The 16,615-nt window shown below is 48.5% G+C and overlaps 2 protein-coding genes across 3 annotated transcripts in view; one reads left to right on the top strand and one right to left on the bottom strand.

Annotated features, from left to right (window-relative positions):
* Positions 1 to 548: 548 nt before the first annotated feature.
* On the top strand, positions 549 to 4,595 carry LOC122391878. The gene is made up of 3 exons (XM_043386190.1): positions 549 to 1,019; positions 1,482 to 1,611; positions 4,360 to 4,595. The coding sequence occupies exons 1-3, from the start codon at positions 799 to 801 to the stop codon at positions 4,459 to 4,461; spliced, it is 453 nt and encodes a 150-aa protein (XP_043242125.1). The 5' UTR covers positions 549 to 798; the 3' UTR covers positions 4,462 to 4,595.
* A 1,533-nt stretch (positions 4,596 to 6,128) lies between these two features.
* The window catches only part of LOC122391880 (rap guanine nucleotide exchange factor 4-like), a 75,633-nt gene continuing 65,146 nt past the window's right edge, over positions 6,129 to 16,615 (bottom strand). For both annotated transcript variants that reach the window (XM_043386193.1, XM_043386192.1), the window contains 10 exons: positions 16,253 to 16,435; positions 15,566 to 15,713; positions 14,917 to 15,154; positions 14,128 to 14,274; positions 13,006 to 13,106; positions 11,819 to 11,944; positions 9,473 to 9,651; positions 8,982 to 9,211; positions 8,464 to 8,583; positions 6,129 to 7,734 (listed from right to left, as the gene is read on the bottom strand). In XM_043386193.1, the coding sequence (XP_043242128.1) occupies positions 7,604 to 7,734; positions 8,464 to 8,583; positions 8,982 to 9,211; positions 9,473 to 9,651; positions 11,819 to 11,944; positions 13,006 to 13,106; positions 14,128 to 14,274; positions 14,917 to 15,154; positions 15,566 to 15,713; positions 16,253 to 16,435 (1,603 nt within the window). In that variant the 3' untranslated portion in view covers positions 6,129 to 7,603. The remainder of the gene's footprint in view (positions 7,735 to 8,463; positions 8,584 to 8,981; positions 9,212 to 9,472; positions 9,652 to 11,818; positions 11,945 to 13,005; positions 13,107 to 14,127; positions 14,275 to 14,916; positions 15,155 to 15,565; positions 15,714 to 16,252; positions 16,436 to 16,615) is intronic.

The raw sequence follows: 16,615 nt of genomic DNA, 5'->3' as shown, positions 1-16,615 counted from the left end.
CAGAGCGTTTGTCCTTGGTTTTGGCCAACAGGGTTCTGTTGGGAAACTGAGAATCCGTCTGATGAGGTCGTGGTCTATTTGTTTCACACGCAAACAGGTGATTACTCAATATTATGTTTGGAGGCACCCGAGAAACTGCTGCGTAATTGGTACCTATGTATCAAGTTTCGTAAACCATCGCACCTCTCAGGTGAAGCATGAGTACGCCAGAGTTCACGACACTCTAATGGTCTGTCGATTACCGAACTTATCACCGCAAGTCACAAGACAGACCTAGAGAAAGCAACTGCAAATGATGATATTATAGTCCCGTGGGACTTCTTCAACTGAATGTTGATGATAAACATCACATCGTATCCATTGCTGGATACTTGTGCGTAATGCACACAGAAATAAAAAACGAGCGCTTTGTGAAAGAAGACAATTAAGTGCTTAATCATCTGTCTGGCAAGACACAATAAGTGATTTTGCACGAGATTCACTTCGCTTAGACCCCGTTTTCACTTGCTTTTCATCTTGTCCAAGGCCATCTCAGGGTATATTGAATTAGGGCCATCTTGTCTTTCCCTTTCCTTGCGTTGCTTGCGTTCTACTTGCTTTCCACCTGGCCCTTTTCCCGGCTTTTGCACGGCTCTACGGACTGTTGAAATTCAGACAACTTCTTCCATATTGATATTGTCACCGATCATCACATTTCTCGTCATAAGCATAACAAATGTAAGACTTGCATTGTTATCATAATATTTTGCTTCATATCCCCGAAGTGGTTTCGCAATCATCACTGTCAGCAGTTTCACGATGCCGGTCAGAAAGCGGTACAAGTATTTCAGCGGGGACCCGCCTCCCATAGTGCGCGACCCGCGCGCACCGACAGGTCCAAACGGCCCGAATGACCCCCTGATGGCCACCTCCTACCGAGTGGAGCTCAACACCTGCTACAACACCAACGCAGAGAAAACCTACAAAAACGTCTACACAGAAGACCAGAAAGATCGGGAACGGCGACAGCTCATGACAAAGTAAGCGTTTCTTTTAGGGTGATTTTAATACATCGCCTATGATAGTTCGTTACATTTTAACAGCTTAGGTATTTTAATACTGCATGTGTTTGGGAACGGTATAAAGACTTAGATGCAGCTTTGAACATAACTGACCCAATTGCATCTCCAATAACAACACTTAAATGTTGATTTTTGAGCCAGTATACCTACCCCATACACCGTCATTCGTCAATTCTACATATGCATGTTAACATATTGCGCCATAATCAAGTTCAATAATAGCCGTATCTAGAAAGTCTATAATCAAATAAAGCAATCGAAACTGACTGACCTCACTCTCGCAACCTGTTTGCAATTGCATCTGAATACCAATAAATATTGTTTATGACAGTCTGACATGCCTACACAGAAAGCCACTATGTTCATAAGCAAATGTCTTTGACCTGTAGGTACACTGACATTGGCCGGATGCCGTTCCAGTCTCGAGAGCCTGCAGAGGAACGCGGTGGCGTGCGAGGGAAAGCGTTTTCTGCGCGAGCAGATCGGTCACCGGCGGCTGCGGCAGCAGCTGTGTCAGGAGCTGCAGCAGGACGACAGGGCGCTGCTGGAGGTGAGGGATGCTCACACAAGGCGCTCGCTCACAGCTCACTGTTCATACTCAAATGCCCTTAAAGACTGGTGGACATGCTCGACCTTTTGTTTATACGTGGACATTTATTTGTATTATTCAGACGAGCATGTCATATTATTTGTCACACTTTTTTTGCATTGCATAGGATCTTCGACATAGGTATAGCTCAATCAGCAGAGCTGGGCGCGTTCCTCGATTTTCGGTAGTGCGTTAGCGTTCCTGCGTTCCTCCGGCCGCGGTTAGTGCGTTCCTGGAATAGCGTTCCTCATTTTTTTTCGTTCGGTGCGTTAGGAGCGTTCCTGCGTTCCTGCGTTCCTCCCTAAAAAATACCGCCGAACCACGCGGCGCGGGCCCAACCAAACACGGGGCGAATCGATCACAGAATACCCAGAATGGCGACGTGGGGCCGAAAAGCAACTCGACATCTCTTTTCCGAATCGAATATCTGAAATACGTTTTACCAATATCATCCGTAGGGTTTTCAACAAAAATAGGGGAAGCGGGGGTAGCACCGCCATGTGGGAAACACCGCCATCCTCTCTATCGGCAAAACTCTGAATTGTAAATGTAAACACCCGCCATTTCGGTGTCCGAACGGAAACGGGACGCCGCGTGAGGTAGGTTTCGCTAAGATTTATTTGATTTTGAGATCGCAATTGCCCATTTTGTGAATTTCAAACCATCGTTGTAATCATTTGGCATGTTTTAGCAGCAAGTAAGTGGTCATTTCAAGTCAAAATGCCTTGATTTTTACGTTAAATTTGAGGGCATGAAGTGCTTTTCGTTGAGAAAGGAATTACAGAAGAATCGCGTCCCGGCTTGTTTTCCCGTCGGGGCGTTGTCGGTCCATGACTGTGTGTGGGTAACACCGCCATGCTCGGCGGTGCTACCCCAAGGGGTGGCAAAATGGATAAAGCCGCAATGATAATTCACTCAGCTCGGAGAAGAGCTTTAGCTAGGCCGCAAACGTCGTCTGTTTTTTAACCTCACGTTTGACTTCACTGGATGTTTCGAAATAAACGTGAATTTGTCATGCTTTGTATGCATATTGTCCGCAACAAACAGTCTGATCTGTGACAAACTAACAACCAACTCTTGTGTGTCTTATATGAGTTTGAGTTACTATTTCAGACAGCAGTAACGCTTCCAAGGGTGGCTGTCACCGTAAGGCCGATCTGTGGATAACATTGCCATCAGTGGCGGTGCTACCCGCACATTTTTTGGAGGACGGAAAATGCAGGACTTGTTTTCAATGTCTGTAAAGTAGCTAAATTTTATAATGGAGCGCTGGAAACTATGCCAACATGTAGGAAAACATTCCTACTTTCACATGAATGCAAAAGAGCTTCGTTTTTACTACGCATATCAGCTCGGTGAGCAGAAATGCTTAAGGTGGCGGTGCTCCCCCCGCTTCCCCTACGACCTGCTTAAAAACAATAGTTAAGTTAAAAGATGTATCATAGTAAAAGTTATCATATTTACTTTACACATTTAATGCCTGAAACTGAATCGAATAGTAAACATCACCACTAAAAATCTTTACACATTTAATGCCTGAAACCGAATCGAATAGTAAACATCACCACTAAATCTAAGCAAGCCTTCCTCGATTCGACCGACAAGTGGCGCCTCCCGGCAAACACACGTACTCGAGATTCAAACATTTGACACAGAGTTCATTGGCAGCAATATAATTTTTCGGGTGGTTCCGCAAGAACGCAGGAACGCTTTAAAATTTCGGGTGGTGCGTTCCTCTTACTTGCGTTCCTTTGAAAAACTTTGCGTTCCTGCGTTCTTGCGTTCCTAAAAAGGGCGGTGCGTACGTACGGAAGAACGCAGGAACGCACTAAAGGAACGCACTTGCCCAGCTCTGTCAATCAGCATATTTCACTGTGCTTTGCTCTTGATCGATGACAGAGCGATGCATGATCATCCTTCTGTGGTACCTTTTATGTTAAACTCCATGCATGGAGGATGCATCAAAAGGATGATCACTCGCTCGTATTGACAAGGTCATCGCATCATCCATACGGGAGACTATGACCTACAAACCATTTTTAGGGCACAACAGCTTGCAGTTGACACAAACTCTAGATCAATGTGTCTTATTTGTAATTTCTACCGTGCAATCTATTCGGGAAGTCAACGCTGGTCACTTTCTAGAGCCCACTAGCCATGCATGTCACACAAAACTGAACCAGTCCGCTTGTCATCGGACACAAACATCTCCAGCCACGTGCAATGAATTCCCCTGGTCCGGGGAAGCGGGAGCGGACGGGTGCGGCTGTTAGCTGCCGGTAGTGGGCCGTCTCTCCAAGGCAGCGCGCGGCCGGGCGGCGGCGGCCGCGCGGCTCCCAGGACCCTTTCTGTCGCCAGCCCCATTAGTTGGCCGTGTTCGCCGGAGAAATATTGACGCGAATCGCTGTCACGTGCTCGTTGTCACGTCCGCTCTCCGGGAAGCGGGCCGGCCTGTCTCTGTTTACGGCTCACTAAGCCGTCATCCTGTGGCTGCCGGTGGCCTTCAGACTCTGACGGCCGACGGGACCGGGCGCCGACGGCCGGGACGCCCGTACCTACCGGGCCCGACCGACCCGGGCCGCTCGCGCTGCACTTTGGGACACAACTCCCGCTCTCCAACTGCCACTAACTCAGCTACACGGCTCTGTATGCAATCTGTGTGTTTGTGTGTGAGTTGTCGACCCCCGCGATTGTCTGTGTGTTTGTCAGGTGCGCCAAGCGCGGATGGCCGAGCTGGTGATCGCGGAACGAAAACAGGCCGACGCAGAGCTGGCGCAGAGAGGCCTGGCCATCTACGAACAGAGGATATAAGTCAATAACCAGTCAAGGAACGCAAAGATTAAGAATGGATGTAAATGAATGCGAGCACATGAGTGCTTTCGAATCAATTTTGTCACAACTATACCTATCAGAGTTATATGCAAAGCTATTATTACCAAAAGCAATTCTGGCCTTTGACAGCCACACTTTAGATCTCGGATACCTACACAAGAGCAAAAATAAATCAATTTGCCCGGAAACGTCAAAGTTGATTCTAGGCTCATATTCTATATGTGATTTTTTTCAAATTCCGAACCAAAGTTCCGATTTCAGCTGATTTTACCCCGTCGTACGGCCCAGTCTCCGCTTTCGCAACATTTCGTGACGTAGAATGTCTAATGGGTAAGACACTAAAGGATTAAAAATTAATTGCTTTTCATAAAAAACACAATGATAATCCACACACGTATATTTACCTATATCAAGGATACGCAGGATGAATGGATGAATGCTTAGGGGAGAGTGGGGTAATTTGGCCGCTTTTTTTAGAAAACGATATAACTTAAAATTGACGACACATTTCTGCATTTTCTCAACGCTGGCAGGTGTCGCATTCATTTTACTTTACTGGACAGTGAACTTGAAATGATAGAGTAATTACTTATATTGAAATTGTGACGTATTACAAAGGTCTGCAAGGCGGCCAAATTGCCCCACTAGCAGGGTTATTTGGCCGGGGGTGTGGGGCAATTTGGCCGGTGTTAGTTTGCGGTCGGGATTTTCTGCTATATTGCGAGTCAGCTTCAGATTTAGCAATGACGTGTGTCCTATGACGCATTTGCCGTATTTTGGAGGTTGGCTCAGGGGTCACAGGGGTCAAAATAGCCAAATCAGCGGCTCTAGATGCGATCACAGTTTTTTACGAATAACTTTTGAAGCAATCTAGCTAGGCCAAAACTTCGAGTACCATCGTAATTCTCTCGTCAGTCCGCATCGAAACATATATGTGTTGACCTTGAGAAGTCAAGGTCAAAGGTTGACCTCAGGTCACGTTGCATCAGGTCGCTTGACCTCAAAGTCACGTGATTTCAAGGTCATCATGCATATCATTCGATGCGCCTTGGCGAGCTGAACAGAATGAGACCATTTGTGCGGCTGTACCATTTTTGTGTAAGGATTTATTAGCAAAAAACGTTTGGTAACCTTTGATGACGTCACATGCTCTTACAGTTGACCAATCGGAATTAAGGCATCAAAGTAGTCAAAGTTGGTCATGAATCATGTCATTTATGGTACAATTGACCATGAAAACTCGGCCGTCCCAGCATAGTGACCATGAGCGCACCGGCCAAGTTGCCCCGCTAGTCCCGGCCAAATTACCCCATATTGCCATTCTGAAAATTTTTGTCTATAAACTCATCGCGGCTTTCCGGAATTAGATAAAATTGCTCTTGGAACCGCTGAACACCCCCAAGAATGGCGCTATAATGTCTGAATTCGTTTTTAGCCCAAATACTACATGTTATACAACTTTGTAAACAGAAGTAAAAGTTACCATTTTCTAATGAAATTAACGTTTTATTAATTTTGAATAAAACTACGAGGGGCAAAGTTTTGACATTTGTCCTCCAGTTATTTCTCCCCATGACAAATGAATAGAGACTAGAGTTATTTCACTCACTTTTATTAGATATCGTACAGGTGGGGGCGGCCAATTTACACCACCGGCCAAATTACCCCACTCTCCCCTACGTGTACTTCACATTACAAGTGCTCCTCCGATGATCAATTCATGACATGTTGCCGTAAATCGCATCCAGCATTACATATACATATATAGTAACTCAGCGGCCCATGCTTGTCTGCTGGATGGCTGCCTTCACTTACACCACAGGGCATTCCAAAGATAAGAGAATCGACATTAAGTACAACAGGTGTTTTGGATGAGAGGAAACGGGTAGACAGAATATCTGAACATGACATCGGACACGGTGGAAATGTATTGCATCATCAGTTCTCGCGGATACTCTCGTACACGATCCAAACGATTATACGTTGGTCCGGCGAACCCTCCATTTGCGACATCTGCATAGACACCGGTACAATAGAGATAATAATAGTGATTTTCTCGTCAGTGCGCACAGACATACGTCCAGTCTAGAGCCCCCGACGCCGACCAGGCCACCACCATATTCTTACAAATACCAGACCACGCCGAGTAGTCTCAGTTCGCTCCAACTGTAAGCAACGTGACGACATGATGGCTTTGTAACATCTAAACTATGTTGACGGCTGCTCTGTGTAGTGGCCAACTGATAAATATGTACAACTTTAAGTAACAAGATATGTTTGTTTTCTGACTTCGTACAATACGCTTGTAAAAGTGATGCTATTATAAATAACAATAACTCGATAGTATTTTCTCAATCTGTATTATTTCTGTTCTTGTCTGCAAAGCTTTGAGCCTGAATCCTGATATACCCTGACCTATTTTTCTGTTTATCCTTATTTACATATTCTCGTCCCGCCATCCTGACTTTGGACCGTTCCTCTCCTCTCCTGAAGGACCTCAAATGTCGGAAAGAGCCCTTCCAGCTCTATCCTATGCTTCAACTCGCGAGCACGGTCTATGTTTGAATACACGATCATAAAAATACAAATATCAGGGTTGAGACTAGCGTAACCTTTGGTGCGCAGGCTGCACAGCCACACATACAGGGCCGTGGCAGCTCCTCATCTCACGACTAACTACTTACCACAGAACATGAAAGCGCCAGCCTCAGCCACACAGACCCAGTATCTCAGCCTTTGTTGTCCTCATTCAGACACCAGTAGCGATTTTTGGTTCACCCACCAGCAGTGGTTTCTCGTCTCCCCAGAGAGCGAGCGATCAGTCCTCTCAAGCACCGCTTGCCGGGACAGAAAACCTACCGACCGGGGCAGGCAGATAGCTCGGTCCAGTGGCGTGCATGGTCGTCTACCAGCTTTTGTCGGAGAGCTGATTTCCGCTGAGATAACAATCTGGACGTCTCCCTGCTCAGATGCACTCCGTTTGGACCGGGCGTACCAAGGGATGAAGCCTCCCCGCTTTCACCGTGGGGCTGGGACAAGGCGAGCTGAGGGCCGTCACCTGACGCGAAGACTAGAAAGCTCCAGTTGACTGCAGCTCGGGCAGATGTCGCTGCGGTGCCCCTCACGTCCTGCGGCTCTCCAGTTTCTGGCTGAGTGCGTTGATGATCTTTTGATTGTCTATCACGTGCAGGGCGCGCAGCTGACGGCGTATTTCTGACTCGATGCGGGAAAGCTGATCGGAGTCGGTCGACGCTGCAACACGCACAGCCCAGAGGTCAGCCGTCAGGTCATGTCAGATCAGTGAGGTGAGGTCGTGCGACAGCATTTAGTTGCCGACTATTAGTTTTCACTATTAATTACTTATCAGTTTTAACGACACTTTAGAAAACAACTTCAGTTCGTCATCGGACAGCAAAAAAGCGCCACATATCGGTCTGACAAACTTGTCAAACATTCCGACGTTAATCATCCCGAAGGTTTACAGGAGCAAATAAAAGATCTCAATTAAGTTTGTGAGAAAAATGATAACTGCGGTTTTATCAAAGCTAGATTTTGTCAGCAAAATGATGGAGGCCACAGACAAAAAAAAAGCTAAAGAAACAACGCAATACAAGCCAGTGGTAAATTGAAGCACGGATGAATGAATATTTCACTTTTATGAGCAAATTATGAACGTTATTTCTATACATTTTACGATGGCTAATGCATCAAATCGAAAGTCATAGCAAATCGTATTCAAACGGCAGTGCTATTGCTTCCGTAGCTCAGTAAAGCGTAACGTCTTCCTTCCCAAATAGCTGCCAGTCACAAATACACATTCGAGAGCGGTTAGCGAATAGTGGCGCTGCTGAAGTCCCCATTCAATATTGATTTTAGCTGTCGGGGAGGCGCGATGTGTTTCAGCGTTCCGTGCATTATTGAGTATCGGCCAGGGCAGCGAGCCTGCGTCCCGCGCGGCGGAGGCGCAGGTGCTATCCTCACCAAGAGGACGACTGCGGCAGTAACGCAGGGTGCGCATCGTCTGCGCGAGCATGTGCATCTTCTCGAAGTTGACGAGCCCGTTGATCCGTGTCGGATTGCCTTCGTGTGTGAAGGTCATGTCTGGAAACAGAGTCCGGTTACCGTTATCAGAAACGATGTAATCAGATAATGAGTATCGAACAGAAGTGTGGTTGTCCTTTCATCGTTGGACGTTTCTCCAGAAATCTAGCTCATGTTTTGGTCAGAGTAAGCCGTTAATGCACGGTGTACCAGCAGTCCGCATCAAGAAAACAGAAATATAATGCCCCGTGAAAACATAACAATTGCAAGTCGCAATAACCCTCATAACAGTATCTAGAGTTAGACCAAAACCAATGAACAAAATCGATGGTTTTAACCGTTAAATTCATCCAATCTTCTAGTGCGCGCACTAGTAACTCTATACCCAAGATACCACCGGAGTATGTGGCCATTAATAATGCCCCATCCGGTGAAATACCGCGGCGGGCGCGGCGTACCTTTGATAAGCAGGGGCATCAGCGGTATAATGGGCGGCAGCAGGTCGGCCATGTAGACCCGGTAGGCGCGATGGTTGCGTGTCGGGTCAATCAGCAGCTCGAACGCCGAGTACATCTTTCGCAGCTTGGAGGGCAGCTTCTCCCAGGTGAGCGTCAGCCGCGACACTGCCGAGTTGCTCAAGCCCATCACGATGGCGAAGAACGCGTTCAGGTTCTTCAGCTCTCGGCAGCTGGCGGCGGCACGGCGGGGAGAGGTTATAAACGGAGCGCACTCACAAAACAACACTCAACAGGATGCTGGTACTTCATTGGTCTCGTGAAACATAATGCAAATTAACGAAGCTGCGATGTTCAATGTATGAACAAGAACATAGGCGTAAACCATGCTAATTAATTTGAAATGCAGCGAAATGAGGAATTTATTTGCAGATATGACGGTAGGTCTAGGGACAGCTTTCTCATGCTGTCTCAGTATCGTTCATCTCACTTACGCTGTGGCCAGTTTGATGAACTTTTTTAGGAGGGCGACGCGCCGGTTCAGGTTGGAGCACAGACAGATCTCGGTGATGACCCAGTGCTGGTACTCGGTGAACCGGCACAGGAACACGTCCAGGTTGGCTGTGGTGCGACCCGGCTGCTCGCGGCCCGTCACGTGGTACAGGATCTCGTACTGCCGGCACATACAGAGATGGTCACGTGATGCAAACTCTAGGTCACATTGTCATGTATTTTACGCATGTTTGCCTGGTAGGTACAGGATCTCGTATCATCGGCATACCTCCAAAGAGGCCGTCACGCGATATTCATGAATATACATTCTTGGACGATACCGCGAAAACGAAATATTTCTATCGAGAGTTTTCAAAGGATTTCATGCACGAGGCCTTGGCCGAGTGCATGAAATTCTTTGAAAACTCGAGATAGAAATATTTCGTCGCGGTAGAGTCCTAGATAGATATTATTTCCTGTATGCTTCTTAATATCGTTCGTTATTTGCTTAAAAAAGGCCGAAATATGCATAAATAAAATACAGTAACATTAACTACACGTTAAATACTGAAATACTGGCAGTTCTAATTACTTAACAGTTCAGCAAAGCTTACAAATTTTCTTAAAAACAGAAGCCCTCGATGAAATCAAGCTATCCAAGAAAACCATCCAAGAAAACGTCTCGCGCAAAGTTTCTTGGATGGCTGGATTGCATTGCAAGACTGCATCAAACATACAGGAAAACGACCTACCGACAGGAAACGTGTGACAAATTAAGTGCACTGCACATCTGGTGTCGTTCATGTTCTTGGTCATAGATGGCGCTGGCTGTCAACGCCTAAAGCTAGACTGTCCCGCACATCTCGTGTTGTTCATGTTCTCGGTCATAGATGGCGCTAGTTGTCGGTGCCTGAAGTTAGACTGTGCCGCACGGCGCACATATCGTGTTGTTCATATCCGCGCTCAAAGATGGCGCTAACTGTCAGCGCCTGAAGCTAGGTTTGTTTGTTTGTTTGTTTGTTTTGTTGGGTTAGGCCCTTTCGGTCGACAAGACCATTGCAGAGCCGGAAGGATGATAGGAATTAGGGGGAGACATTGGTCTGGGCAGGCACCCTAGTGAGTCGCCGGGGCTGAGCCTGTCCAAAGGACAGGCCACCCAGCCCCAAGGCACCCACTGCACCCGGCTACGGGGTGCGCTCCCTCGGGAGCAGCGGTGCCGCTCCAAGGGAGCAGCCCGCATGAGATAAAGTTGCCTGTCCAGCCCGAAAGGGGGTTGCGGCGTGGAGGAGAAGGATTTCAGTATCCTGAGGATAGAAGCACGGAACGGTGTGCTGAAGCTAGGCTGTGCCGCATGGCCCGGTTCCACGCAACTGGGAGTTCAAGTCTCCGGTGAGCTGTTACCGATCGGGGTAATGCCATGCATAATCGGGTATTCAGCTGTTTTAATTATGTCACAGCCGGTTGAGCTCAGTTTGATAATGTTAGCCTGGGTCCTCCCAGCCAAGTGACCTTTGGCTAATGTGTTAAATTAATAGCATTACTTCATGTTGCATGCCGCAAACCGATTCGCTGTCATTGCCAGATCGCAGAATGTCACCTCCACTGTGCCATTAGCGACTTATGCAGAACATTTCTCACTAATTATGCAATTGATCATTAGATGATTATCTACTATTCAGTCACATACGAAGTTAACTGTCACCCTCGCCATTGTTCGATTATTCTCTGTCTAAAAGGAGAGCAGCGAATAATTAGTGACGATATTGGCCATCTGTAACGATTTTAATTTTGCTTGGTCAACCCGAGCATACCAATTCCGAAATTCTTTGTGATTGCCCATGCCACCCAACAGAAGGCATGTGGCTGTTCAACAAAGATCCATAATCTACCTTATATTTATCTAAGTTGGGATGACATAAAAAGGCCGAAAAGTATCCCACGCCAACAATAGACATGCATGTGAGCCCTGGACCACCCACGGCACCCGTTGGCCTTCTTAGGCAGTGATACTCCTCGCCTCACTCACACCGATACCTATTGATATTCCCACCACATTGTGTCCGTAGGTACTTATATTGATGCTCTAAATAGGGAGTATATTGCCTCGTGACCGGGCTCCGTCCCATTGTGCGAGCCGCTTCTCGTAATATCGTATTAACCCCACCACCGCTCTGGAGCAGGAGTTCGAAGAAAGCTATAGGCTAGGAGGGAAGCATTCCTATTATTATTTGTGATCTCGACAATATATGAACGTGGCTGTAGGATCGGCCGTCCTCCCTAGTATTGTCCTATCGGATTTCGAATGCGGACCCAAAGCTCGATCATGGGTCCGGGGACCGGGAACCCACCTCGTGGATCTTGTTGAAGGCCTCCCAGTCCAGCTGCGTCATGACGATGGCCAGGTCGCGCGTGTTGTACGCCTCGACGTCGAAGCTGCTGTTCTCGGTGGGCCCCTCCTGCTCGGGAAGCGGCGTCTGCCGGCGGCGCGGATCGGGCTCAGGTCAGAGGTCACAGACGCCGTCTGCAGTCGGTGCCCTCCCCTACCCTCCCCTCTCTCCCAATTCCACTCCCCCGGGAGGCTGCCGCTACGGAAGCGGCTGGCGAGGAGCCGGGCTATTCTCGAGCCATTCACCCCGGCAACGGCCGGCTTTGAGTACGTTTCAGAGTTACGCAGAGCCAGAATCAATAGTCTGCCGCGCTACCGGATAGACAGCGGTGATTAAAATGGAGAACAATTGGATTAGGCATCAAGGATAGCTAGTCAATTGACGGAGGTCTTGGGGAACAATGTCCCAATGCTGCGATCCCGACAGTGTGCAATTAGGATGCAGCTACAGTGATTCAACATTCAACAGTCTTCTTATAGTCTACTGATACCGATGGGCTATAGAATTAGATAGTAGTATAATGTAACAACAGGCGCAAATATCTTACGTCAATCAAAAGCTCTCATCCGTCCAGTGACAGTGTAAATCGAGGAAGGAACGTACGCCTTCCGTCTGTGATCGCTTTTGAGACAGACAAGTCTTCAGAGCATAGTTTGAAGACTGAAGATCTAGACGGAAGTCAATTTCACTTTTCCTTATTCCACTTCCCTAATTTCACTTTGCCACTTTCAATGACACCAGCACATTTAGGGAGGACTCAAATACAGCAGCATGTAACGCGTGACTGAACTGGCTGAATCGATTTCTGGACTTAATTTTACTGATGGAATGAATGAAACTCATCAGCGCATTTGATAGCATTGCTATATGGATCAGATTTCTCACTTAACCTTTCGGAACATTGCTAATTAATCGGATACGAACATGCAATCGGACCGAATTTGTAGGGCTATCACATACCAGCTTGAGCCTCAAACAAACCAAAACCCTTTAAAATATTCTTGATCATTCGCTGAGACCCCATGAAAACGACCATAACTACCTCTTGCCTCTAAATGGGTAGAAGCTATCCTCTAGCTCCCATCCTCGTTCTCGATAACGAAGTAAGTGGCGGGTAAACTAGGTCTATCTCGGTATTCGTCACTCACCAGCGCATCCAGATGATCCTTTGGCGAGACAAAGAGTCGTCCATTGAGACTGAGACCGGTGGTGACGCTGGTCTCAGTGTCTTTCAGGGTGAGACGCTCACCTGTTGGGGACAGGAGAGTTAGTCCGCTGGTGAGACATCAAACAAGGACCGTCCACCACAGCAGAACGGCCAGCAGTCAGCAGAGACACTAGACAGGTCAGCAATCAGCGCAGACAGCACGGTCAGCAAGAAACACAGTTAGAGGTCAGCATGGTCAAAGTCAGCTTGGTCACCTGCGTCAGCACGGTAGGTTACATCAGCATTTCTCGGAGTCAGCCGCGTTAACCAAAGCGGGGTCAGTCGGATCGTGTAGGCCGGGATGGGGCCATCGATTTGATAATGAAGAAGGCCCGGCGGCACTTAAGTGGGAGATTTTCGCGTGCCTGCGGCGCTAACGGCTCTGGGCCCCACGGGGCTGCTTCGTTGGGGCCTGGGTTAATAGTGTCGGCACTGGCCAGGGTGGCGGAACGGACACCTAGTTTCACCGAAGTTTCACCAAAAGGAGGGGAGGCGGAGACATGAAACGATCCGAAAAGATACAGAGGTGTGCAGTGATTAGATCGGGGATGCAGACAAAAGAGATCGGAAGAAAAAGGGGGAAGAGATATGCAGTGAACAGAGAGATAGAGAGAGAGAGAGAGAGAGAGAGAGAGAGAGAGAGAGAGAGAGGGGGGGGGGAGAGGCGGGGACATAACAGCGATCGGAGGGGACGCAAGAAACAGAAACAAGAAACAGGCATAGTCTCGGAGGAGAGGGAGGAACCAAATCAACGCCTCTTTCTTTGAATCGCTGATCAACTTTTCAGCAGGGCTGCAAACACTTAATTTAAAGTTGGGCATCGCCTAGCATTCCAAGTCTGACCAAGCGAGATGACGCGACTTCAATTACAGTCTGTCGCACCGTCTGTGCCGGTCCGGCAGGGCGAATTAACTCGCCGAACCATTTGAACTCCACATACCGGATGATATCAGGCGAAATTGAGTATCTCGAGTCGATCCGGCTGATAGAAGTGGTCGCGGGTCGCCCCCTGAGCCAGCTCTCGGTGCACCCGATATTGGTGCGGCTGCGGTGCTGCACTCACCGGACGATTTGAGCTGCACCAGCAGCAGGTCGTCGCTGCTCAGACCGAGCTTGTCGGCAGCGCTGCGGCGAACGGCCGCCGCGCAGGCCGACAGAGGAAACTTCAGCGTGCAGAACGTGTGGTCGGCGCAGTATACCCGGAAGATCACTGAAAACATACGCTCAACTGAAATTTTACGACCCCACGCTGTTACATGCAATATGAATAAAAACAGACCAAGTCATAAAACAGAACGGTGAGCCAGCACGTGCTGTTTATTCAAGTGCAGCGCATTCAGCCGTCTCCGGTTAGTTTAGTAGTTTAGTTTCGCTGAGTAGCACCGGTCCTAATCCCCGTTGTGTCGAGTGGAGCCCGAAAACAGCGCCACTGAGGCAGCTGGGAGCCAGCCTGTTCCGGCGCACCCCCGAGGCCTGGCCGGCGGCGACAACAAACACCGCTGGCGGCGTCTCCCTGCGGGTGGGCCATTACAAGTTGCAGCCGCGGGTCGCCGGCCGGGGAGAGGACGGCACGGAGCGGCGGGCACCTGGGGATATTGACCGGGAACGACGACGGGCGAGACGGCGGGACGGAGCCACGTGTGGACACTACCGGACCAGAATCACAGCACAAACGAGTGGACTGGACATTACTGGACCAGAACCAAGGCACTGCGAACACTTCACATACCTATCTACTACCTACCGCTTAGAGCGAAGTGATTCTAATCTATACGACTGAAGACCACCGGCACAAAACCACAACACTGACCTATCAAAGAACAGTTCAAACCCGTCCGTTTTATACACTCACTCTCGTCATGGTGCTGCATGGGCCGGACGCGGTCGGCGGCCTCCTCGTCAATCGAGTTGCCGCTGAACAGGGTGACCCGGTGGCCGGCCGCCGGCATCTTCCACTTGCGGATGCCGTAGGACTGGCGCTCCTGTCGTGCCTTCTCACGCATCTCCATCAGGTCCATCATGAGGTGGGTCTCCTCTCGGAACAGCGGCCCGTACGTGGTAGCGTCTGCCTCCACCAGGTGGTACAGGTCCTACACGAGAGGCGCGGGGGCGTCGGGAAATGAACGAAATCATTTCAATGACATGAAAGGTCATGGATTTAGTATTGTCAGCCTTGCTTTGGAGATAATTCGTACAGAGATGATTTACTCCAATACTTAGCTTAAGAATCAGTGAATGCAAAATTGACTATCCTAAGTACATGAGCGGAGATGTTTCAAGAGCGCTGATTATTTCCCCAAAAAATGGAAGAAACTAGCATTATATCATCCACGATGGTATGAATGATATTGTGTGATGAAGCCCTCTTTTCATCGGGGCTCCAAGACAAAAACTTCTCTTTCACTTCCTTCCTTCTCCCTTTCTCTCTCTCTTCTCCCTCCCTTCCCCCCTCTCTCACTCCCTATCTCCCTCCACATTCGCTCCGGTCCGTTCGGTCTCACCTCTAGGAAGCTGGAGTTGACGCCGCTCAGATCCTCCAGTACCGGCTCACGGATGGTGCTGGCCCACTGGTGCAGGAACCGGATGACGCGGCGCTTGCAGGCCAGCACATACTCACCGTCGGGGTTCGACTCCTGACACGCCCGATATGTGCACACATTCACAGTTAAGGACATAAGCGGAGAACAGGGGCGAAATCAGACATAGAGAACCATAGGACCACGGCCGTATGCCGATAGCCGATTCCCATTAGCTATAAGAACAGCCGATAGCCTATATTAATTTTGAAACCTCTCTAACCAAACATAATTTGTTTAGAAACAAAATACTTTCAGCGTCGTACTTATTAAGGTCTATGCCCGTAAATAACTTATTCATCAATGCCTCTGGTGTTTGCCTGTTCAAGAACTTTGGACGAAACTTATGCGTTTGTTTGGCATCTTTGATCAGATTACATTAAAATATCACTTATCAGGTACATTATGCATGCCAAACTAGTCAATCAGAACACAGGAACTCTCAATATCCTGTATAATCATGCGAATAATTGTGTTCACAAGTTCAATATGTGCAATTGCATGTGTAAATACATAGTAGGTATAGGTTCATCTAAAGCAAGGATCTATGATAACGAACTGTAAAATGAAGCAGTCGGGTTGAGCGAATATCATCGTGTTTGAAAAGGATATTTGTTGATGAGTTCCTCGGTGAGCTCTTTGAATGGGAAGAAGATGACGTGCGTCAGCAGGAAGTCGTCGAGGAAGAGGTCGCTGATGGTGATTTCTGCTTGGCGCGGCTCAGAGTGGGCGCTGAAGCGGGTCTCCAGCAGGTGGTCCAGCATCTTCTGCGGCGTGCCGGCCATCACAGAGTACCTGGAACGATCCGGAAAAAATGACATTGAAACACGTTTTTGAATATATATGAAGACACTGGCGCATATTAACCCGGCACCGCCTGGGCTATTTCCGTACCCACGACAGCCGGGGCGGGGGGTCGGATCCGGCCCCCCCCGTTATCTCGAGAACCAATGGTCGTATCGAGCCCCGCGAGGC

Source organism: Amphibalanus amphitrite, unplaced genomic scaffold (assembly GCF_019059575.1).
Source record: "Amphibalanus amphitrite isolate SeventyFive unplaced genomic scaffold, NRLGWU_Aamphi_draft 000459F_arrow, whole genome shotgun sequence".
Classification (NCBI taxonomy): Eukaryota; Metazoa; Arthropoda; class Thecostraca; order Balanomorpha; family Balanidae; genus Amphibalanus; species Amphibalanus amphitrite.
Note: the sequence above shows the minus strand (reverse complement) of the source record. Positions and strands in the feature narration are given on the sequence as shown.